Consider the following 25015-nt stretch of genomic DNA (forward strand, 5'->3'; position numbering starts at 1 on the left):
TTTGATAAACTCCCATGTCTACTGCGTGAAATACCACGGTGTGCCATCACAGCAGCAAGATTTGTGACCTATTGCCACAACACTGTATGTAGACATTATAACATTTGAAATTTCTTTATTCTTTTGGAACTTCTGTGAGTGTAATGTTTACTGTTCATTTTTATTGTTTATTTCACTTTTATTATCTACTTCACTTACTTTGGCAATGTTAAAATATGTTTCCCATGCCAATAAAGCCCTTGAATTGAATTGAACAGAGAGAGAGAGGGCCCAAAGGAGAGAGAGACAGTGACAAAGGAGAGAGAGAGGGACCGACGGAGAGAGAGACAGTGACAAAGGAGAGCGAGAGGGCCCGACAGAGAGAGACAGTGACAAAGGAGAGCTAGAGGGACCGACGGAGAGAGAGACAGTGACAAAGGAGAGAGAGGGACCGACGGAGAGAGACAGTGACAAAGGAGAGCGAGAGGGACCGACGGAGAGAGAGACAGTGACAATGGAGAGAGAGAGGGCCCGACGGAGAGAGAGACAGTGACGAAGGAGAGAGAGAGGGACCGACGGAGAGAGAGACAGTGACAAAGGAGAGAGATAGGGCCCGACGGAAAGAGAGACAGTGACAAAGGAGAGCGAGAGGGCCCGACGGAGAGAGAGAGACCGTGATAAAGGAGAGAGAGAGAGGGCCCGACGGAGAGAGAGACAGTGACAAAGGAGAGAGAGAGGGCCCAACGGAAAGAGAGACAGTGTCAAAGGAGAGAGAGAGGGCCCGACGGAGAGAGAGACAGTGACCAAGGAGAGCGAGAGGGACCGACAGAAAGAGAGACCTAGAAGGAGAGTCTTAGGATGTGCAGTCAGTGCACACTGTGTGTGTGTGTGTGTGTGTGTGTGTGTGTGTGTGTGTGTGTGTGTGTGTGTGTGTGTGTGTGTGTGTGTGTGTGTGTGTGTGTGTGTGTGTGTGTGTGTGTGTGTGTGTGTGTGTGTGTGTGTGTGTGTGAGAGCACTGGCACACACAGCTGAAATTGTGGTTTTGTGGTTGCCAATGTCTAGCTTTATTTTGAGGGCTAGCACTGCTGTATTCAGAATACTGATCTGGTTCCTCCTCCCTGCACCACTCCTGCACCCCGCCCCAGGCTAGTGGAGTGAAACTCAGCCATTCACAGCAGGTCGGTGGGGGGAAGAGGAGGAGAGGAAGGGAGGGGGTGGAGAAGAAGAGGGGAAACAAGCGTTTATTTCAGCTTTTCTCCCCAGGACTTCCCTCCAGGACTCTCCCCCCCCCCCCCCAGGATGCCAGGGTTTGGATATTCATCACACTCATTTAGCTCTCTCAGCGCTCTCGCTCTCTCTGTTTCTCCCTTTGTTTCTACCTCTCTGTCTAAAAAAATAAATAAATAAATAAAAGCATTGTAAGTTTTAATTTTCCAAAGTTGGTGTGAGGGAGATGGAAAATGTATTGTTTTCAATCAATAGTGACAAATGATAACTTAGATGGAAAGGTACTGAGGATGGTAGCTGACTCTATAGCCATTCCTGTCTGTCATATCTTTAATCTGAGCCTAGAGGAAAGTTGTTGTCCTCAGGCCTGGAGGGAAGACAAAATCATTCCGCTACCCAAGAGTGGTAAAGCGGCCTTTACTGGTTCTAACAGCAGACCAATCAGCTTGCTGCCAGCTCTTGGCAAAGTGTTGGACTTTTCTTTTGACCAAATACAATGCTATTTTTCTGTAAACAAATTAACATTGGACTTTCAGCATGCTTATAGAGAAGGGCACTCAACATGTACTGCATTGACAGAAATGACTGATGATTGGTTGAAAGAAAGTGATAAGAAGATTGTGGGATCTGTACTGTTAGATTTCAGTGCAGCCTTTGATATTATTGACCATAACCTGTTGTTGAGAAAACATATGTGCTATAACTTTTCAACCTCTGTCATATCGTGGATTCAGAGCTATCTATCTAATAGAACTCAGAGGGTTTTTCTTTAATGGAAGCTTCTCTAATGTCAAACATGTAAAGTGTGGTGTACCACAGGGCAGCTCTCTAGGCCCTCTACTCTTTTCTATTTTACCAATGACCTGCCACTGGCATTAAACAAAGCATGTGTGTCCATGTATGATGATGATTCACCTCTGTATGCGTCAGCAACCGCAGCTAATGAAGTTACTGAAACCCTTAACAGAGTTGCAGTCAGTTTTGGAATGGGTGGCCAGTAATAAACTGGTCCTGGACATCTCTAAAACTAAGAGCATTGTATTTGGTACAAACCATTTCCTAAGTTCTAGCTGAATCTGGTAATGAATTGTGCGGCTGTTGAGCAAGTTAAGGAGACTAAATTACTTGGTGTTACCTTAGATTGTAAACTGTCATGGTCAAAACATTGATTCAATGGTTGTAAAGATGGGGAGAGGTCTGTCCATGATAACGAGATGCTCTGCATTTTTGACACAACACTCCACAAAGCAAATCCTACAGGCTCTAGTTTGATCTTATCTTGATTTTTGTCCAGTCACATGGTCAAGTGCTGCTAAGAAACACTTAGTAAAGCTGCAGCTGGCCCAGAACAGAGCAGCATGTTGTGGTCTTTATTGTAATCAAAGCGCTAATATTAATACTATGCATGCCAGTCTCTCCTGGCTAAGAGTTTAGGAAAGACTGACTGTATCACTTCTTATTTTTATGAAAAAGATGAAGGTGTTGGAAATTCCAAATTGTTTGCATGGTCAACTGTCATACACATTTACCGCAGCAGTCATGCCACCAGGGGTCTTTTCACAGTCCCCAGGTCCAGAACAAATCCAAGGAAAAGTACAGTATTATACAGAGCCATGATTACATGGAACTCTCTTCCATCTCATATAGTGCAAGTGAACAGCAAACATGGTTTCAAAAAACCAATAAACCAACACACCTCATGGCACAACGTCTCTCCCCCATGTGACCTACTTGTTGTGTGTATGTACTGGACTACATGTTTTTACATGTATGTAAATTGTAAAGTCTTTTGTCTGTAATGTATTTTTCGTGATGTGTCAGACCCCAGTAAGACTAGCTGTTGCTTTTGGTGCCGGCTAATGGGGATCTTAATAAAATAAAAAAGTATCTAATACATCTCTATCCTCATCTCCACTTTCTCCTACATATTTTCAGTCTGGTGTTTCCTCCGATCTATTGACTTTTCTTCACACTTTTTCATTCTGTCTCCTTCTTTAGCTCTCTCCATATTCTCACAATCTCATCTCATTCTCTCCGTCTCTTGCTTTTTCTATTCCTCCCTTCACCAGGCTGTGTGTGTGTGGGGGGGGGGTGTAATAGAGGTGGTGAGACAGGATAGAGAGCATCCCATTGGATTGATGAGTCAGGAGGAGAGTGAAAGACAATCAAATACAAATTAGATATAAAGAGGGGTGGGGAAAGGCATGGGTGGAGAGAGGAGGAGGAGGAAGAGAGGGGGTGTGGGGGGGGGGTGAAGCACGTGTTGATGTCCAGAACTGCATGTGAGAGTGTTGGGTGTTGGCTAGGGAGTTTGCCTATAAGTATACCTTGTTATTGGATCATTCTTACTTAGAACAGAGTGAAAAGAAACTCGCACTGTGGGACCATTTCCCCCAACACTAAAATACAGTGATGTGTGGAATGTGTAGAAGGGTTGTAGGTACAACATGTACTGTACTATTGATTAAATGTATTCAGAGTGTATAGTAACGTGCGTGTGTGTGCGTGCGTGTGTGTGTGTGTGTGTATGCGCGTGTATAGATCTCGACAGAGGAGTCTACCTTCAGTCCCACCCCTACCCACTCTATGAAGCCACTGAAGCCAGCCCTGAAGAGACCCTCTGTGGTGGACCGCCCCACTGGGATACCCATACCCACAAGTAAGCACACACACACACACACACAAACCCCCTAGAGTTGATTGATGCATCGGAGCGTCAATCTAAGTAACATAATAACATAGTAGCATTGTAACATCAAAATGTGTCAGTTTAAGCTAGAGATATCTTTTCTTTTGCATTGGATGACTCCCAATCCACCTCGTCCGCTCACATCGCACTTCCGCATCTACGGTTAAAGGTGGCAAAGCTAGAGTGGTAAAATTCGGTCTTCTCATGAAAACATCTGTAGCGTCTGAACAGTTTGACCTACAAACTATTATGGCCAATCTATGGAAAGGGGAGACTCTCACGAACATGAGGGTGGTACTCGTCTGAATTCATTACAGTCCATGTGCCAGCTACTGTTTGTAGCATCCGAACTGTTTGGGCTCCAAACAAATGTGGAGAGGGGAGATTCTCACGAACATGAGGGTGGTACTCGTCTGAATTCATTACAGTCCATGTGCCAGCTACTGTTTGTAGCATCCGAACTGTTTGGGCTCCAAACAAATGTGGAGAGGGGAGATTCTCACGAACATGATGGTGTTCTCCGTTTAGCTCTACGACCCCCACAAGTGTCACGGGACTCGTCTGAAGGTAACTGATACCGGTTGTAAAAAAAAATCTGTAAAATTTTGGTTGTAAAAAAAAAAGTCTAAAGTTTGGACACACCTACTCATTCAAGGGTTTTTCTTTATTTTTACTATTTTCTACATTGTAGAATAATAGTGAAGACATCAAAACTATGAAATAACACATCAAAATATATTTTATTTTTGAGATTCTTCAAAGTTGCCACCCTTTGCCTTGATGACAGCTTTGCAAGCCATTTGTGTGTTTCTCTGAGCTATAGTAGTAAAGGCCAAATTCAGTATTTGATCATATATTTTAATTTTTTCCTAAAGGGGTCCTAAAATTCAAAATCACATTGCTAGCTAAATGATCCATTGTATGACCACCCCCACCCCCTCCGTCCCCCTGTAACCCCCAATGACCTTTAAAAATTATTAAACAACTAAGTACTTTTTGATTTACTTTGAGCTGCTTCAATGGTCTCTCTCTCTCACTCTCACTCTCTCTCACTCTCTCTCACTCTCAGGTCCACAGGACCACTCTAGCAGCACCTTAAAGAATCTCTTCTGTGTCAACCCTGAGACAGAAGGCCTGGAGGTGAGACACCTGTTTTACAACACTCACACACACACACACACACACACACACACACACACACACACACACACACACACACACACACACACACACACACACACACACACACACTCCCCTTACCTCCTACAAACTATTCCTAATCTCTCCTCCAAGCTCAGAATCTCCCAACTCTCTCCTACACATAACCCATTCCTGCACTGTCCTACTCTCCACTCTCTCTGAGTAACACCTCCACACCGCCACTTGGGTTGGGAGACTCAAGTGTCTGTTTCTGAGAGTGGTGAGGTGAGCGTTTGCCCAGCATTGCGGAGGCGTTGTGTTAATGTTGTTCTTGTCTTTGGCCGCTGGAAGAACAAGAATGTCAACATCAACATAGAGGGCACTGCGACTCCTGAGTTTAGGAGGCCACCCAAGCGTGTCCGGATATCCGTCGTGGTAAGAACGCCGGGAATGCCTGCGGAAACTGCCCAGCAACTGGACAGCCATCCAATCAACCAATCGCCATCTACTGCAGTGCTTATCCATGCCGATGGACTGTGATCTGTGCCATCGAGCCAAAAGTGTTGAACGTCCTCCTCCCTGTCTGTGAACCATTACTGACCTCTGACCCCTAGACCTCTTCTTCTGATTGGCTGTTAGAATGCAAACTGAATACAAACATTGTCAGAATGCAAACTCATTGGTCAAGAGGTCAGTAGGGGTCATGGAGAACTCGCCCGCCCCTATACAGTGCCCTGCGAAAGTATTCGGCCCCCTTGAACTTTGCGACCTCTTGTCACATTTCAGGCTTCAAACATAAAGATATAAAACTGTATTTTTTGTGAAGAATCAACAACAAGTGGGACACAATCATGAAGTGGAACGACATTTATTGGATATTTCAAACTTTTTTAACAAATCAAAAACTGAAAAATTGGGCGTGCAAAATTATTCAGCCCCCTTAAGTTAATACTTTGTAGCGCCACCTTTTGCTGCGATTACAGCTGTAAGTCGCTTGGGGTATGTCTCTATCAGTTTTGCACATCGAGAGACTGAAATGTTTTCCCATTCCTCCTTGCAAAACAGCTCGAGCTCAGTGAGGTTGGATGGAGAGCATTTGTGAACAGCAGTTTTCAGTTCTTTCCACAGATTCTCGATTGGATTCAGGTCTGGACTTTGACTTGGCCATTCTAACACCTGGATATGTTTATTTTTGAACCATTCCATTGTAGATTTTGCTTTATGTTTTGGATCATTGTTTTGTTGGAAGACAAATCTCCGTCCCAGTCTCAGGTCTTTTGCAGACTCCATCATGTTTTCTTCCAGAATGGTCCTGTATTTGGCTCCATCCATCTTCCCATCAGTTTTAACCATCTTCCCTGTCCCTGCTGAAGAAAAGCAGGCCCAAACAATGATGCTGCCACCACCATGTTTGACAGTGGGGATGGTGTGTTCAGGGTGATGAGCTGTGTTGCTTTTACGCCAAACATAACGTTTTGCATTGTTGCCAAAAAGTTCAATTTTGGTTTCATCTGACCAGAGCACCTTCTTCCACATGTTTGGTGTGTCTCCCAGGTGGCTTGTGGCAAACTTTAAACAACACTTTTTATGGATATCTTTAAGAAATGGCTTTCTTCTTGCCACTCTTCCATAAAGGCCAGATTTGTGCAATATACGACTGATTGTTGTCCTATGGACAGAGTCTCCCACCTCAGATGTAGATCTCTGCAGTTCATCCAGGGTGATCATGGGCCTCTTGGCTGCATCTCTGATCAGTCTTCTCCTTGTATGAGCTGAAAGTTTAGAGGGACGGCCAGGTCTTGGTAGATTTGCAGTGGTCTGATACTCCTTACATTTCAATATTATCGCTTGCACAGTGCTCCTTGGATGTTTAAAGCTTGGGAAATCTTTTTGTATCCAAATCCGGCTTTAAACTTCTTCACAACAGTATCTCGGACCTGCCTGGTGTGTTCCTTGTTCTTCATGATGCTCTTTGCGCTTTTAACGGACCTCTGAGACTATCACAGTGCAGGTGCATTTATATGGAGACTTGATTACACACAGGTGGATTGTATTTATCATCATTAGTCATTTAGGTCAACATTGGATCATTCAGAGATCCTCACTGAACTTCTGGAGAGAGTTTGCTGCACTGAAAGTAAAGGGGCTGAATAATTTTGCACGGCCAATTTTTCAGTTTTTGATTTGTTAAAAAAGTTTGAAATATCCAATAAATGTCGTTCCACTTCATGATTGTGTCCCACTTGTTGTTGATTTTTCACAAAAAAATACAGTTTTATATCTTTATGTTTGAAGCCTGAAATGTGGCAAAAGGTCGCAAAGTTCAAGGGGGCCGAATACTTTCGCAAGGCACTGTAGCTATGACACCCTAAACCCCAAAAGACTACAAACCGGGTTTGTGGTCCAAACGTGGTCTTTCCTCAGTAAGGGTGGTGTGGATAAGTTGTGGTTAACTTAAGGGATGTGGCGGTTCAACCAAAGCATGCTGCTACGCTGTCCATCATCAGCCATGTCATTAGAGGTGTCCAATCAGTGACCTTCTACTGGTTTGTGGGTGGGGCCTGTAGCGCTACAGTCCACCCCTCTACAGAACCAAACCCCTCCCACTTGTTCATCTGCTGTAGTTGTTCATACCATTTGTCATGAGGACACAAGTTATACTAGGGATAGAGGGAGGGGGAGAGGTTTGGATTGGGGTGGGAGCGGGGTGGGGTGGGGGGAGGTGGTATTTTATGACATGCGTCTGGGCCCTGTGTTGCTTAGTTGGTAGAACATGGTGCTTCCACCGCCAGGGTTGAGGGTTTGATTCCCGGGACCACCCATACGTAAAATGTATGCACGCATGCCTAAGTCGATTTGGATAAAAGTGTCTGCTAAATGGCATATATTATTAACAGAAATCAAAGATGTATCCTGTTGGTAAGACAAGCAGTTCTAGTCCTCCTGTTCAATGGCCAAGCAATTACAAATACAACCACCAAGGAAACCATAAACCAAAATACACTGTCCAATTACCAAAGCTGCTACGCTTTAACAGTGATGCATGTCCATCAATGAAACAACTGCCCAATTTTGAATTAAGAATGATGATTGCAACATTTAAAACATGACAAAATGTTACATGTACCCCTCTGACAAAATATAAAATGCTAATTATTGTTTTATTCATAAATAGTCAAGAGAACAGCAATCTGGAAATGTAATAGTGACAGGTTTTAATGTCATTAAACATTGATAGCCTAAACCTAATGGTACAATATTGATGCCCTGAATATTTTGGTGATGTGGAGACATTAGTAATTATCAAGCTTTGATGAGCTAATTAGGCACAACTACCCTCTAGGTGTGTATGTATGTGTGTGTTTATGCTAGGGTGTTTGTTAGTGTTGATTATAGTTATTAGTATTCAGAGGGAGTGTGTGGTTACTCAGAATCCATTTTGCCACACAGGCCCTAAACCTAAATATGAACAAACAAATGTATTAAAATATTTACCCAAGACTTCCGACGACACTACAGTACACCCCCGCATCTTAAAGAAATGAAGTTACTACTTCTCTTTCTCCCCCTGAGCTGTGGTTCACAGCCCCCTTCTCTCTCCAAATTACTCTCATTTCCCCTCTTTTTATCTACCTCTCTGCGTCACTATTTCTCTCTTTCTTACCCTCCCCTTTTCATCCTTTCCCTACCTGATCCTCCTTTTTCCCACCTCCTCCTCCTTCCCCCTCCGGTCTACCTTCTTTCCTGCCTTCCCTCTCTGGATCATGTGTGAAATATTGATGCAGGGTAAATTACTTGAGTATTCCATCCCAGAGAAATGATCCTGGCCTTTCAGAGCTCAGTGTTTTCTCATTCTTTCTCTCTTTCCTCTTAACGAGAGTAGACCAGACAACACGTCACTGAGCGGTTTCATGCCTTATTAATGGACGTTGTGTTTGTCCAGATTTATTCTCCGCCTTTAGAATCACACTGGGAATGGCATTGTCAGCGAGTGTGTGTGTATGTTTGTTATATTCTGGGCTGGCCCTGAATTGAAGCTTGTTGAGTAGTTTGATGTGTGGATTGCAGTGGACCAACACTGCGGTCAAGACACTAAGAGAAGGAGCAGAGGACTTCGATTAGATTAAGAGAGACACACAGATGCAGAAATATAAATATCAAACAACTACATCTCTGTATTATACTGATTCTTCTACACACACGCATGCACACACACACACACACACACACACACACACACACACACACACACACACACACACACACACACACACACACACCTCTTTCATCTGTGCAGTGTCCTGATTTTGGAGAGGTGTACAGGTTTGACAGTAGCACTTTTATTTGAATGTACCATATGTATCTACTTAGAAAGTAATGGTAGTAACCAATGTGTTCAATTCTGCTAAATGTGTACCAGAAAAGTACCCATTGACCTCATGGGAGTAAGTAGCAGGTAAAAACTGGTGGAAACAGGACTGTAAAATGCAGTGCTAGTAGACTGTCAGTCCATGTTGGTGTCAGTGGTGATGGTGTTGTCAGCTCCAGACACATCTGGCTTCTGGTTCTGGTTCTATGATTCTACAGTAGTGAGGTCACCTTGACCAGCCGGGCCCCACAGCAACTGTTGCCAGGGTTACAGGTAGGTCAGCCACTGCAGGCAGGTGGATAAATGAGCTCAGGGCTCCCATCACCCCCTAGGGCCTGAGACTGGGAGAGGGATCAGGTGTGGAGGTAGACCGAGAGAAATTAATAAACACACACACACACACACCCTTTTACACTAAAGTCACACATAAGCACTATTCTCACGGGACTAGTATTACTATAGAACAGGGGTGTCAAACTCATTCCACGGAGGGCAGAGTGTCTGTTTTTTCCTTTCGTTTAAATCATCAATCGAGTACAAGGGTGAGGCAAAAACTCACAAACACTCGCCCCCCGTGGAATGAGTTTGAAACACGTGCTATAGAACATTGCTATAGAACATGTAAGTACTACCCCAGCATGTCCATTTTTCCACTAGAAATTTTAAGATGGGATAGGTATGGCCAAACTGCCCCTGTAATAATTTTCTTCCTCATTCAAAATTGACCGTTTTGACAGAAGCCTGGAGGCTCTTTTAGGCGTGAAGATACTTCCAATGTCCAGGGATAGCCTAATATTGGCCTGATGCCTTCAGTTATGATGTCCAGGGATAGCCTAATATTGGCCTGATGGCTTTCAGTTATGATGTCCAGGGATAGCCTAATATTGGCCTGATGCCTTCAGTTATGATGTCCAGGGATAGCGTAATATTGGCCTGGTGGCTTTCAGTTATGATGTCTAGGGATAGCCTAATATTGGCCTGATGCCTTCAGTTATGATGTCCAGGGATAGCTTAATATTGGCCTGATGCCTTCAGTTATGATGTCCAGGGATAGCCTAATATTGGCCTGATGCCTTCAGTTATGATGTCCAGGGATAGCCTAATATTGGCCTGGTGGCTTTCAGTTATGATGTCTAGGGATAGCCTAATATTGGCCTGATGCCTTCAGTTATGATGTCCAGGGATAGCCTCATATTGGCCTGATAGCTTTCAGTTATGAAGTCCAAGGATAGCCTAATATTGGCCTGATGCCTTCTGATGGTTATGATGTCCAGGGATAGCCTAATATTGGCCTGATGGCCTTCAGTTATGATGTCCAGGGATAGCCTCATATTGGCCTGATGGTTTTCAGTTATGAAGTCCAGGGATAGCCTAATATTGGCCTGTTAGCTTCAGTTATGAAGTCCAGGGATAGCCTAATATTGGCCTGATGCCTTCAGTTATGATGTCCAGGGATAGCCTAATATTGGCCTGATGGCTTTCAGTTATGATGTCCAGGGATAGCCTAATATTGGCCTGATGCCTTCAGTTATGATGTCCAGGGATAGCCTAATATTGGCCTGATGGCTTTCAGTTATGATGTCCAGGGATAGCCTAATATTGGCCTGGTGGCTGTCAGTTATGATGTCCAGGGATAGCCTAATATTGGCCTGATGGCCTTCAGTTATGATGTCCAGGGATAGCCTAATATTGGCCTGATGGCTTTCAGTTATGATGTCCAGGGATAGCCTCAGTTATATTGGCCTGATGGCCTTCAGTTATGATGTCCAGGGATAGCCTCATATTGGCCTGATGGTTTTCAGTTATGAAGTCCAGGGATAGCCTAATATTCTTCAGTTATGATGTCCAGGGATAGCCTAATATTGGCCTGATGGCCTTCAGTTATGATGTCCAGGGATAGCCTCATATTGGAATGATGGCCTTCAGGTATGATGTCCAGGGATAGCCTAATATTGGCCTGATGGCTTTCAGTTATGATGTCCAGGGATAGCCTCATATTGGCCTGATGGTTTTCAGTTATGAAGTCCAGGGATAGCCTAATATTGGCCTGATAGCTTTCAGTTATGAAGTCCAGGGATAGCCTAATATTGGCCTGATGCCTTCAGTTATGATGTCCAGGGATAGCCTAATATTGGCCTGATGGCTTTCAGTTATGATGTCCAGGGATAGCCTAATATTGGCCTGATGCCTTCAGTTATGATGTCCAGGGATAGCCTAATATTGGCCTGGTGGCTTTCAGTTATGATGTCCAGGGATAGCCTAATATTGGCCTGATGCCTTCAGTTATGATGTCCAGGGATAGCCTAATATTGGCCTGATGCCTTACATTTACATTACATTTAAGTCATATAGCAGACGCTCTTATCCAGAGCGACTTACAAATTGGTGAATTCACCTTCTGACATCCAGTGGAACAGCCACTTTACAATAGTGCATCTAAATCATTAAGGGGGGGGAGAAGGATTACTTATCCTATCCTATGTATTCCTTGAAGAGGTGGGGTTTCAGGTGTCTCCGGAAGGTGGTGATTGACTCCGCTGTCCTGGCGTCGTGAGGGAGTTTGTTCCACCATTGGGGGCCAGAGCAGCGAACAGTTTTGACTGGGCTGAGCGGGAACTGTACTTCCTCAGTGGTAGGGAGGCGAGCAGGCCAGAGGTGGATGAACGCAGTGCCCTTGCTTGGGTGTAGGGCCTGATCAGAGCCTGGAGGTACTGCGTTGCCGTTCCCCTCACAGCTCCGTAGGCAAGCACCATGGTCTTGTAGCGGATGCGAGCTTCAACTGGAAGCCAGTGGAGAGAGCGGAGGAGCGGGGTGACGTGAGAGAACTTGGGGAAGGTTGAACACCAGACGGGCTGCGGCGTTCTGGATGAGTTGTAGGGGTTTAATGGCACAGGCAGGGAGCCCAGCCAACAGCGAGTTGCAGTAATCCAGACGGGAGATGACAAGTGCCTGGATTAGGACCTGCGCCGCTTCCTGTGTGAGGCAGGGTCGTACTCTGCGGATGTTGTAGAGCATGAACCTACAGGAACGGGCCACCGCCATGATGTTGGTTCCGTTCCCGCTGGGGCCACCCATATGTAAAAGTAGTGGCCCCAGCCGACTTGTAAGTCGCTTTGGACAAAAGCGTCTGCTAAATGGGATATATTATTATTATTATTATTATATTAACGACAGGGTGTTGTCCAGGATCACGCCAAGGTTCTTAGCGCTCTGGGAGGAGGACACAATGGAGTTGTCAACCGTGATGGCGAGATCATGGAACGGGCAGTCCTTCCCCGGGAGGAAGAGCAGCTCCGTCTTGCCGAGGTTCAGCTTGAGGTGGTGATCCGTCATCCACACTGATATGTCTGCCAGACATGCAGAGATGCGATTCGCCACCTGGTCATCAGAAGGGGAAAGGAGAAGATTAATTGTGTGTCGTCTGCATAGCAATGATAGGAGAGACCATGTGAGGTTATGACAGAGCCAAGTGACTTGGTGTATAGCGAGAATAGGAGAGGGCCTAGAACAGAGCCCTGGGGACACCAGTGGTGAGGGCGCGTGGCGAGGAGACAGATTCTCGCCACGCCACCTGGTAGGAGCGACCTGTCAGGTAGGACGCAATCCAAGCGTGGGCCGCGCCGGAGATGCCCAACTCGGAGAGGGTGGAGAGGAGGATCTGATGGTTCAAAGTATCGAAGGCAGCCGTTAGGTCTAGAAGGATGAGAGCAGAGGAGAGAGAGTTAGCTTTAGCAGTGCGGAGCGCCTCCGTAATACAGAGAAGAGCAGTCTCAGTTGAATGACTAGTCTTGAAACCTGACTGATTTGGATCAAGAAGGTCATTCTGAGAGAGATAGCGGGAGAGCTGGCCAAGGACGGCACGTTCAAGAGTTTTGGAGAGAAAAGAAAGAAGGGATACTGGTCTGTAGTTGTTGACATCGGAGGGATCGAGTGTAGGTTTTTTCAGAAGGGGTGCAACTCGCTCTTGAAGACGGAAGGGACGTAGCCAGCGGTCAGGGATGAGTTGATGAGCGAGGTGAGGTAAGGGAGAAGGTCTCCGGAAATGGTCTGGAGAAGAGAGGAGGGGATAGGGTCAAGCGGGCAGGTTGTTGGGCGGCCGGTCGTCACAAGAAGCGAGATTTCATCTGGAGAGAGAGGGGAGAAAGAGGTCAGAGCACAGGGTAGGGCAGTGTGAGCAGAACCAGCGGTGTCGTTTGACTTAGCAAACGAGGATTGGATGTCGTCGACCTTCTTTTCAAAATGGTTGATGAAGTCATCTGCAGAGAGGGAGGAGGGGGAGGGGGAGGAGGATTCAGGAGGGAGGAGAAGGTGGCAAAGAGCTTCCTGGATAGCCTAATATTGGCCTGATGGCCTTCAGTTATGATGTCCAGGGATAGCCTAATATTGGCCTGATGGCTTTCAGTTATGATGTCCAGGGATAGCCTAATATTCTGATGGTTATGATGTCCAGGGATAGCGTAATATTGGCCTGGTGGCTTTCAGTTATGATGTCCAGGGATAGCCTAATATTGGCCTGATGCCTTCAGTTATGATGTCCAGGGATAGCTTAATATTGGCCTGATGCCTTCAGTTATGATGTCCAGGGATAGCCTAATATTGGCCTGATGCCTTCAGTTATGATGTCCAGGGATAGCCTAATATTGGCCTGGTGGCTTTCAGTTATGATGTCTAGGGATAGCCTAATATTGGCCTGATGCCTTCAGTTATGATGTCCAGGGATAGCCTCATATTGGCCTGATAGCTTTCAGTTATGAAGTCCAAGGATAGCCTAATATTGGCCTGATGCCTTCGGTTATGATGTCCAGGGATAGCCTAATATTGGCCTGATGGCCTTCAGTTATGATGTCCAGGGATAGCCTCATATTGGCCTGATGGTTTTCAGTTATGAAGTCCAGGGATAGCCTAATATTGGCCTGTTAGCTTTCAGTTATGAAGTCCAGGGATAGCCTAATATTGGCCTGATGCCTTCAGTTATGATGTCCAGGGATAGCCTAATATTGGCCTGATGGCTTTCAGTTATGATGTCCAGGGATAGCCTAATATTGGCCTGATGCCTTCAGTTATGATGTCCAGGGATAGCCTAATATTGGCCTGATGGCTTTCAGTTATGATGTCCAGGGATAGCCTCATATTGGCCTGGTGGCTGTCAGTTACGATGTCCAGGGATAGCCTAATATTGGCCTGATGGCCTTCAGTTATTATGTCTAGGGATAGCCTAATATTGGCCTGATGGCTTTCAGTTATGATGTCCAGGGATAGCCTCATATTGGCCTGATGGCCTTCAGTTATGATGTCCAGGGATAGCCTAATATTAGCCTAATATTGTCCTTCAGTTCGGAGAAAGTCAAACTAATAATGCATATCAATAAGAACCATGAACTGTATCCTATGCAGACATTTAATTAACTGACATATTTGGCAAATCATCGGCACAATATTGTCCACGTCATCTTTTAAAAGAGAAGTAGGCTCTAGGAAAGTTGATATGTGGCAAAACGGGTCATTCATCTGTATGCTACTTGCATAGCACTTTTTTTTAAGGATCAATTTGTTCCCATGTTCTAACCCAAACTGGGTGCAGCACCTGTTAAACTCTGTAATATCCCTCAAAACACAGGAATGATGAATCGCACGGGACTGGACCTGGGAGTTTCCCGGAAAACAGTAGGTTTTTGGGATAATATTCGTATTTATTTAACTAGGCAAGTCAGTTAAGAACAAATTCTTATTTACCATGACAGCCTACCCCAATTGTACATTACCCTATGGTACTCCCAATCACAGCCAGATGTGATGCAGCCTGGATTTGAACCAGGCTGTATGGAGATGCAGCTGCTTAGACCACTGCGCCACCTAGGAGCTTAATAATCTTCCTGCCAAACAAAAATTACTGACGTGGCAGAAAATTACGGACGGGACGAAAATTATGGATCTGGTGATTTTGTTAATTATATAACCTGAGCTCCCCCAGAAAAAGTTTCCTGTCCAAATTGGGCTCTACACACACCTTTTGACATTGACCCACACACACTAAAGTACCACTCAGCACTGTAGAACTCTCTCAGGTTTTCAGGCCCGCCCGGCACATATCCAAACTGTGGCCATCATCACTCCATGGTCAAATCCTTCAGTGCCAATCATCCGATCTGTACTTTGAGACCTTGTGAAAAGCACTGTTTATGAATGAGACCTTGTGAAAAGCACTGTTTATGAATGAGACCTTGTGAAACGCACTGTTTATGAATGAGACCTTGTGAAAAGCACTGTTTATGAATGAGACCTTGTGAAAACCACTGTTTATGAATGAGACCTTGTGAAAAGCACTGTTTATGAATTCAAACCATTATTATCCTCATCTGTTTCAAGTACATTTTCAAACCCCACCATGGTCATCTGTGTAGTTATTAATTTAGTCTCTCTTGTCACATCTCTCCATCTGCCTTTTCATTTTGTAACTGTGTTCAGTTTGACCGCTATGTGGCCACTACATGGACAAGTGTTTTCTTTGTGGTATGAGTGTACTTTGTGTCATTGGGTTTGTATTTTAAGTTACTTACTGTCATTTAGACATTGTACTTGTCTGTAGCGTTTGTGTGCGGCCGTGCATACAAGTCTTTTTGGTGTGTGTTTGCAGTGTGTGTTGATCTGTTTCCTGTCCCTCTCCTCTCAGGATGACTTCGATGTGGATGATGACATGACCATCAGAGAGGTGAGACCCTACAACACACTTTCTCTCCCTCTTTCTCCCTTTTCTGTCAGGATGTATCAGTGATGTCTATGTGTATGCTACGGTGTATTCATTGGTTATCAGGGGAATAATAAGTCACTGTGTATGAAGAGCTTTGTCAAAGCTGGAAATTCTATGGGCATCTATTATCTCTGCACCAGAGACCACAGCCAGGCACTGTGTAGCCAAATAAAACAGGCAACAACCTAGCCTTAACCCTCTAAGGTCGATGTCCGCGCCCCAGTGGACATCTAATTAGCATAATACAAAAATCTCCATAAGTTTAAGAGAGATCTGTTTTTTTTGCATTGGATGTGTGTCAATCCACTGCATTCGCCTATCTCGCACTTCCGCATCAGCAGTGAAAGGTGACAGAGCTAGAGCGGTGTTTGTCAGACCATGAGACATCCCGAAAATTGGTCTTCTCCCATAATTGTCTGTAGCGTCCGAACGATATGACCCCTCTATGGAAAGAGGAGACTCTTCGACCCCCACAAGCATCTTGGGACTCGTCGGTAGTCAGTACAGCCGATCTGCCAACTTCTGTCTGTAGTGTCCAAACATTTTGGGCTACACACTAATACCCCTCTGTGGAAAGGTGAGACTTTCACGAACATGTACATGTTGTTTTGCTCTTGGACGCCCACAGGGCTCACACGACTTGTGTGAAGGTCCCCCAGTACCAGTTGAGAAACCTTATGGAAGTATATATGGAGACTCTTTAGTGCCAAAAATAAGGGGTTAAAATACATATTAATAATAAATTGTTTCCGGATCTTTCTTATATCTATATATATAGGACTGACACTTCAGAACAATTTATTGGGGAGGGACTCTGTGTGTGTATACGGCGAATATATATGGTGCCCCGAAGCTCTGTCTAAAACACAAATATGTCTATATATATATATATATATATATATATATATATATATATATATATATATATATTTATATACTGCTCAAAAAAATAAAGGGAACACTTAAACAACACAATGTAACTCCAAGTGAATCACACTTCTGTGAAATCAAACTGTCCACTTAGGAAGCAACACTGATTGACAATAAATTTCACATGCTGTTGTGCAAATGGAATAGACAACAGGTGGAAATTATAGGCAATTAGCAAGACACCCCCAATAAAGGAGTGGTTCTGCAGGTGGTGACCACAGACCACTTCTCAGTTCCTATGCTTCTTGGCTGATGTTTTGGTCACTTTTGAATGCTGGCGGTGCTTTCACTCTAGTGGTAGCATGATACGGAATCTACAACCCACAGGTAGTGCAGCTCATGCAGGATGGCACATCAATGCGAGCTGTGGCAAGAAGGTTTGCTGTGTCTGTCAGCGTAGTGTCCAGAGCATGGAGGCGTTACCAGGAGACAGGCCAGTACATCAGGAGATGTGGAGGAGGCCGTAGGAGGGCAACAACCCAGCAGCAGGACCGCTACCTCCGCCTTTGTGCAAGGAGGAGCAGGAGGAGCACTGCCAGAGCCCTGCAAAATGACCTCCAGCAGGCCACAAATGTGCATGTGTCTGCTCAAACCGTCAGAAACAGACTCCATGAGGGTGCACAGCCCTCCATGTGCTCGCCAGAGGTAGCCTGACTCCCATTAGGTACCGAGATGAGATCCTCAGACCCCTTGTGAGACCATATGCTGGTGCGGTTGGCCCTGGCTTCCTCCTAATGCAAGACAATGCTAGACCTCATGTGGCTGGAGTGTGTCAGCAGTTCCTGCAAGAGGAAGGCATTGATGCTATGGACTGGCCCGCCCGTTCCCCAGACCTGAATCCAATTGAGCACATCTGGGACATCATGTCTCGCTCCATCCACCACAGACTGTCCAGGAGTTGGCGGATGCTTTAGTCCAGGTCTGGGAGGAGATCCTTCAGGAGACCATCCACCATCTCATCAGGAGCATGCCCAGACGTTGTAGGGAGGTCATACAGGCACGTGGAGGCCACACACACTACTGAGCCTCATTTTGACTTGTTTTAAGGACATTACATCAAAGTTGGATCAGCCTGTAGTGTGGTTTTACACTTTAATTTTGAGTGTGACTCCAAATCCAGACTTCCATGGGTTGATAAATTTGATTTCCATTGGTAATTTTTGTGTGATTTTGTTGTCAGTACATTCAACTAAGTAAAGAAAAAAAGTATTTAATACGAATATTTCATTAATTCAGATCTAGGATGTGTTATTTTAGTGTTCCCTTTATTTTTTTGAGCAGTGTATATACCAAAAAAGTGTTAAACAAATCCAAATAGATTTGAGATTCTTCAAAGTAGCCACACTTTGCATTGATGACAGCTTTGCACATTCTTGGCATTCTCTCAACACGCTTCATGAGTGCATTTCAATTAACAGGTGTGCCTTCTTAAAAGTTGTGGAATTTCTTTCCTTCTTAATGCATTTCAGCCAATCAATTGTGTTGTGACAAGGTAAATGGGTATACAGAAGATAGCCCTATTTGGTAAAGACCAAGTCCATATTATGGCAAGAACAGCTCAAATAAGCAAAGAGAAACGACAGTCCATCATTAATTTAAGACATGAAGGTCAGTCAATATGGAAAATTTCAAGAACTTTTAAAGTTTCTTCAAGTGCAGTCGCAAAAACCATCAAGCGCTATGATGAAACCGGCTCTCATGAGGACGGCCACAGGAATGGAAGACCCAGAGTTACTTCTGCTGCAGAGGATACGTTCATTAAGGTTACCGGACTCAACATCAACTATTCACAGGAGACTGTGTTTATCAGGCCTTCATGGTCGAATATTTGCAAAGAAACCACTACTAAAGGACCTCAATTGGAAGAAGAGAATTGCTTGGGCCAAGAAATACGAGCAATGGACATTAGACCGGTGGAAATTTGTCCTTTGGTCTAGAGTCCAAATTGGAGATTTTTTGTTCCAATCACTGTGACTTTGTGAGACGCTGTGTGGGTGAACGGATGATCTCCAAATGTGTATTTCCCACCATAAACCATGGAGGAGGAGATGTTATGGTGTGGGGGTTCTTTGCTGGTGACACTGTCTGTGATTTGTTTAGAATTAGTGGGACTATCATTTATTTTTTAACAGGACAGTGATCCAACACACCTCCAGCCTGTGTAAGGGCTATTTTACCAAGAAGAAGAGTGATGGAGTGCTGCATCAGATGACCTGGCCTCCACAATTCCCTGACCTCAACCAAATTGAGATGGTTTGGGATGAGTCAGACCTCAGAGTGAAGGAAAAGCAGCCAACAAGTGCTCTGCATATGTGGGAAATCCTTCAAGACTATTGGAAAAGCATTCCGCATGAAGCTGGTTGAGAGAATGCCAAGAGTGTGCAAAGCTGTCATCAAGGAAAAGGGTGGCTATTAGAAGATATTCCATTTCAAAAATTGGCCGTTTCCAGCTACAATAGTCATTTACAACACTAACAATGTCTCCACTGTATTTCTGATCAATTTGATGTTATTTTAATGGACAAAAATGTGTTTTTCTTTAAAAAACAAGGACATTTCTAAGTGACCCCAAACTTTTGAACAGTAGTGTATTTTGATTTGTTGAACACTTTTTTGCTTATTAACTTCCATATGTGTTATTTCGTTGTTTTGATGCCTTCACTATTATTCTACAATGTAGAAAATAGTACAAATAAAGACAAAAACTTTTGACCGGTAGTGTGTGTATATATACATATTGTCTAATGAATGGGGTAGGATAGGGATTGAGATTAGTATTGGGTTTAGCAAAGTGATTTGGTTGCTATTAGGATCTATTGGATTTTTTGGATTAAAGCTAAAATGCTTGGTGGTACGTCAATTTAAATAGTCTGAAATGTTTCCACTGATAAGGGCTTTAACTGTTTTATTCTCACCTTTGTTCTGAACATTATTCCATAATCTATAATCGTATTAATCTCACATGCTACCCTTTCAACTGATACCATGCTTATGTTGCATATCACTCATATTTGCTAAACTATTAGCATTTACATTTGATGAAGCCCATATTGTTAACAATCACTGGAGTTTAAGGCATTAAAAATGAATGTTTTTATCTTTTGAAATATGGATGAATGCCTTACTGAATTAAAGATAAAAGCCATATCTGTTATTTTATCTCCAGGATGTAAAGACCATTTAAGTATTCTGTGTCTAATAGGGTTTGAGTACTTCCAAAATGTTTCTCTCCACTCTCTTCTTCATTGGGTCTGCAGATTGCAGAGTGGGAGGAGAACCAGCTTGACGAGCAGGTGAACTTTGACAACTGCAAGATCGACCCTGCCCCCTTCCAACTGGTGGAGCGCACCTCACTACATAAGGTCTGTCTGTCTGTCTGTCTGTCTGTCTGTCTGTCTGTCTGTCTGTTAATTATGCTGCTCAGTACAACCCCCTTTTGACTGTGTCCTCCATAATGTCCTCCATTCATAATGGTTTATTATGGTTTATTTGGTTTCATGCATGTTAATATTAGAAGCCTACTCCCTAAGTTTGTTTTACTCACTGCTTTAGCGCACTCTGCCAACCTGGATGTCTTAGTCGTGTCTGAATTTTGGCTTAGGAAAACCACCAAAAACCTTGAAATCTCAATCGCTAACTATAGCATTTTCCGTCAAGATAGAACTGCCATAGGGGGCGGTGTTGCAATCTACTGCAAATATAGCCTGCAGAGTTCTGTATTACTATCCAAGTCTGTACCCAAAAATTCAAGCTTCTACTTCTAAAAATTCACCTTTCCAGAAACAAGTCTCTCACTGTTGCCACTTGCTATAGACCTCCCTCTGCCCCCAGCTGTGCCCTTGATACCATATGTGAATTGATTGCCCCTTTTGTGACGTTGTATTAGTTAATGTGACGACTGCTGTTCATCGAATGATTAAAAGTTTCTAATTGCGTGATTAACTGAATCAAGCAATTATTAACTCATTAACCTGGGGCACCATGGGAAAACTATTTTTTATTGAGTTTCTATTTCCCAAATTAACTCAAAGAATATCAGAATATCGATTTTACAACAGCCGCTAATTAACCAGTTACCTTTACAATCTCGTTCTGAACGTCGTATAGTCCGTGAATCTGCACGGACCCGGGTCTCACCAATGAGTTCGTACCACACCAATCTTAGTTGAATATTTATTTACTAGAAAGCTAAAATGATGATAAAAGATACACATAGACAAAACACATTCTAGGCTACTGATTAGAACTTATGGTGCGTGTTACCCAAAATGGGGATTTCAAAGCGAGAGGAAAAATAAGAGAGAAATATACATTTGGGTGAATTTGTCAGCTATGCTATTCTAACCCTAGCCTTGCCCCAAACTGCCGCTCTTATGCGTCAGTATATAATGATGTAATTACGTGGGGAAGATCTCAGAGGATTCTCTGTGTGGACTGTTCAGGGGACCGTTCAGGCTGCTCGATGACACACTACTCCTGCGTACCTCTGATCGTCCTCCCGATGTCAGTGTCCTTTTGGCTTAGGAGTCTGTTCCCTCACCCTTGCTCTGGAAGGGGCCTTCTGAGGACAGACAGCTCTGTAGCTCAGAGCTCACAGCATAGGAATGAAACCATTTAGATACCACGATTCGCTGGGATTGGATGCTAGGGGGTCCGGCTTGAATTCATCCGCTTAGACACAGCTACCCATCCGTAGCTTGGGTAGAAAAATATTTATTTGTCTTCAAACTTGTGTTGCGTTCTGGGTTCGTTTACTTTTTAGACCTTGGCTATAGCTTGGGTCACGTAGTTTCCTCTGTAAATTCTTTACTCACAGGTTTTATACCCTTGTGTCAAAAGTGGGTGTAACCGCCTTTAGGGCAATTCTCTGGGCGTACCTAGTTAAGAGGCATGGTCTAGATTTTACTCGAATCTAATTTTAGACAACTATCTTCACATTTCATCTTTACCAAAACATTCTCTTTGATTTGGACATTTGCTGCTTGTATAATGTATAAACATCAAACAAACACTAGGTAAACTGTTGACGTGACAATGTTTTCGCAATAACGTCATCTATTAACCTTTAATAACAAAACAAAAATGACATACATTTTCATGTTCCATCTATCGTCATGACCACCATTGTGGCTGACGGAAACCATTGTTCCAAAGTCCCTTTATTTCATGTTTAATGTTCTGAGGCTGGCTCTCCATAGTAACAGGACAAAGGAATTTGTCTGTGGCCTAAGATTTACCAGGGGCGTGAGGGGTCATAAAAAACCCACATCATCAGACCCCTAGATTTCTTCTGTGAGCAGGCCTTTCTAATTGACCTGGCTGGGGTATCCTGGAATGACATTGACCTCATCCCGTCAGTAGATGATGCCTGGCGATACTTTAAAAGTGCCTTCCTCACCATCGTAATAAGCATGCCCCATTCAAAAAATGTAGAACTAGGAATAGATATAGTCCTTGGTTCACTCCAGACCTGTCTGCCCTTGACCAGTACAAAAACATCCTGTGGCGTTCTGCATTAGCATCGAATAGCCCTTGTGATACGCAACTTTTCAGGGAAGTTAGGAACAAATATACACAGGCAGTTAGGAAAGCTAAGGCTAGCTTTTTCAAACAGACATTTGCATCCTGTACCACTAACTCAAAAAAACACTGTAAAGTCCATGGAGAATAAGAGCACCTCCTCCCAGCTGCCCACTGCTCTGAGGCTAGGAAACACTGTCACCACCTATAAATCCACTATAATTGAGAATTTCAATAAGCATTTCTCTACGGCTGGCCATGCTTTCCACCTGGCTACCCCTACCCCGGTCAACTGCCTGGCACCCTCCACAGCAACCCGCCAAAGCCCCCACCATTTCTCATTTACCCAAATCAAGATAGCTGATGTTCTGAAAGAGCTGCAAAATCTGGACCCTAACAAATCAGCCGGGCTAGACAATCTGGACCCTCTCTTTCTAAAATGATCTGCTGAAATTGTTGCAACTCCTATTACTAGCCTGTTCAACCTCTCAACCTCTCTGAGATTCCCAAAGATTGGAAAGTTGCCGCGGTCATCCCCCTCTTCAAAGGGGGTGACACTCTAGACCCAAACTGCTACAGACCTATATCTATCCTACCCTGTCTTTCTAAGGTCTTCAAAAGCCAAGTTAAACAACAGATTATCGACCATATCGAATCCCACCGTACCTTCTCCGCTATGCATTCTGGTTTCAGAGCTGGTCATGGGTGCACCTCAACCCCGCTCAAGGTCCTAAACGACATCATAACCGCCATCGATAAGGGACATTTCTGTGCAGCCGTATTCATCGACCTGGCCAAGGCTTTCGACTCTGTCAATCACCACATTCTTATTGGCAGACCCGACAGCCTTGGTTCCTCAAATGATTGCCTCGCCTGGTTTACCAACTACTTCTTTGATAGAGTTCAGTGTGTCAAATCGGAGGGCCTGTTGTCCGGACCTCTGGCTATCTATGGGGGTGCCATAGGGTTCAATCCTCGGGCCGACTCTCTTCTCTGTATACATCAATGATGTTGCTCTTCCTGCTGGTGATTCTCTGGTACACCTCTACGCAGACGACACCATTCTGTATACCTCTGGCCCCTGTTTGGACACTGTGTTAACTAACCTCCAGACGAGCTTCAATGCCATACAACTCTCCTTCCGTGGTCTCCAACTGCTCTTAAACGCAGGGGAAACTAAATGCATGCTATTCAACCAATCCCTGCACGCACCTGCTCGCCTGTCCAGCATCACTACTCTGGACGGCTCTGACGTAGAATACGTGGGCAACTACAAATACCTAGGTGTCTGGTTAGACTGTAAACTCTACTTCCAGACTCACATTAAGCATCTCCAATCCAAAATTAAATTTATAATTGGCTTCCTATATCGCAACAAAGCATCCTTCACTCATGCTGCCAAACATACCCTCGTGAAACTAACCATCCTACCCGATCCTCGACTTCGGTGATGTCATCTATAAAATAGCCTCCAACACTCTACTCAACAAACTGGATGCAGTCTATCACAGTGCTATCCGTTTTGTCACCAAAGCCCCATACACTACCCACCATTGTGACCTGTACACTCTCGTTGGTTGGCCCTCGCTTCATACGCATCGCCAAACCCACTGGCTACAGGTTATCTACAAGTCTTTCCTATGTAAAGCCCCGCCTTATCTCAGCTCATTGGTCACCATAGCAGCACCCACTCGTAGCACGCGCTCCAGCAGGTATATCTCACTGTTCACCCCCAAAGCCAACTCCTCCTTTGGTCGTCTTTCCTTCCAGTTCTCTGCTGCCAATGACTGGAACAAACTGCAAAAATCTCTGGAGCTGGAGACTCATATCTCCCTCACAAACTGTCAAAGCAGCTAACAGATCACTGCACCTGTACATAGCCCATCTATCTACTTACCTCATCCCCATACAGTATTTATTTATTTATCTTTCTCCTTTGCACCCCAGTATCTCTACTTGCACATTCATCTTCTGCACATCTACCATTCCAGTGTGTATTTGCTATATTGTGATTACTTCGCCACCATGGCCTATTTATTGCCTTAACTCCCTTATCTTACCTCATTTGCACTCACAGTATATAGACTTTTTGTTTTCTTTTGTTCTACTGTATTATTGACTATGTTTTGTTTATTCCATGTGTAACTCTGTGTTGTTGTATGTGTCAAATTGCTATGCTTTATCTTGGCCAGGTCGCAGTTGCAAATGAGAACTTGTTCTCAACTAGCCTACCTGGTTAAATAAAGGTGAAATAAATCTAATTAAAATAAAATGCCCCACCCCCTCTTTTCCTATCCTCACCTCCCTGCTCTGTGTGCCTGCTGTTAAAACATTTAAGAGTGTGATTCTGTACCAATCCATCAAGCTCTCCCCTCTCTCAACCTTCCTCACCGCACACTGCCAACACCCAATA

The 25015-nt window shown here is 44.2% G+C and overlaps 1 protein-coding gene across 5 annotated transcripts in view; it reads left to right on the top strand.

Annotated features, from left to right (window-relative positions):
- The window catches only part of LOC135553087 (chloride channel protein 2-like), a 213633-nt gene that overhangs the window by 177907 nt on the left and 10711 nt on the right, over window positions 1-25015 (top strand). For 3 of the 5 annotated variants that reach the window (XM_064985180.1, XM_064985181.1, XM_064985182.1), the window contains 5 exons: window positions 3748-3865; window positions 4965-5035; window positions 5387-5470; window positions 16075-16113; window positions 20340-20444. In XM_064985180.1, the coding sequence (XP_064841252.1) occupies window positions 3748-3865; window positions 4965-5035; window positions 5387-5470; window positions 16075-16113; window positions 20340-20444 (417 nt within the window). The remainder of the gene's footprint in view (window positions 1-3747; window positions 3866-4964; window positions 5036-5386; window positions 5471-16074; window positions 16114-20339; window positions 20445-25015) is intronic. The other 2 variants (XM_064985183.1, XM_064985184.1) reach the window with 1 other exon arrangement.

Source organism: Oncorhynchus masou, chromosome 13, assembly GCF_036934945.1.
Source record: "Oncorhynchus masou masou isolate Uvic2021 chromosome 13, UVic_Omas_1.1, whole genome shotgun sequence".
NCBI lineage: Eukaryota > Metazoa > Chordata > Actinopteri > Salmoniformes > Salmonidae > Oncorhynchus > Oncorhynchus masou.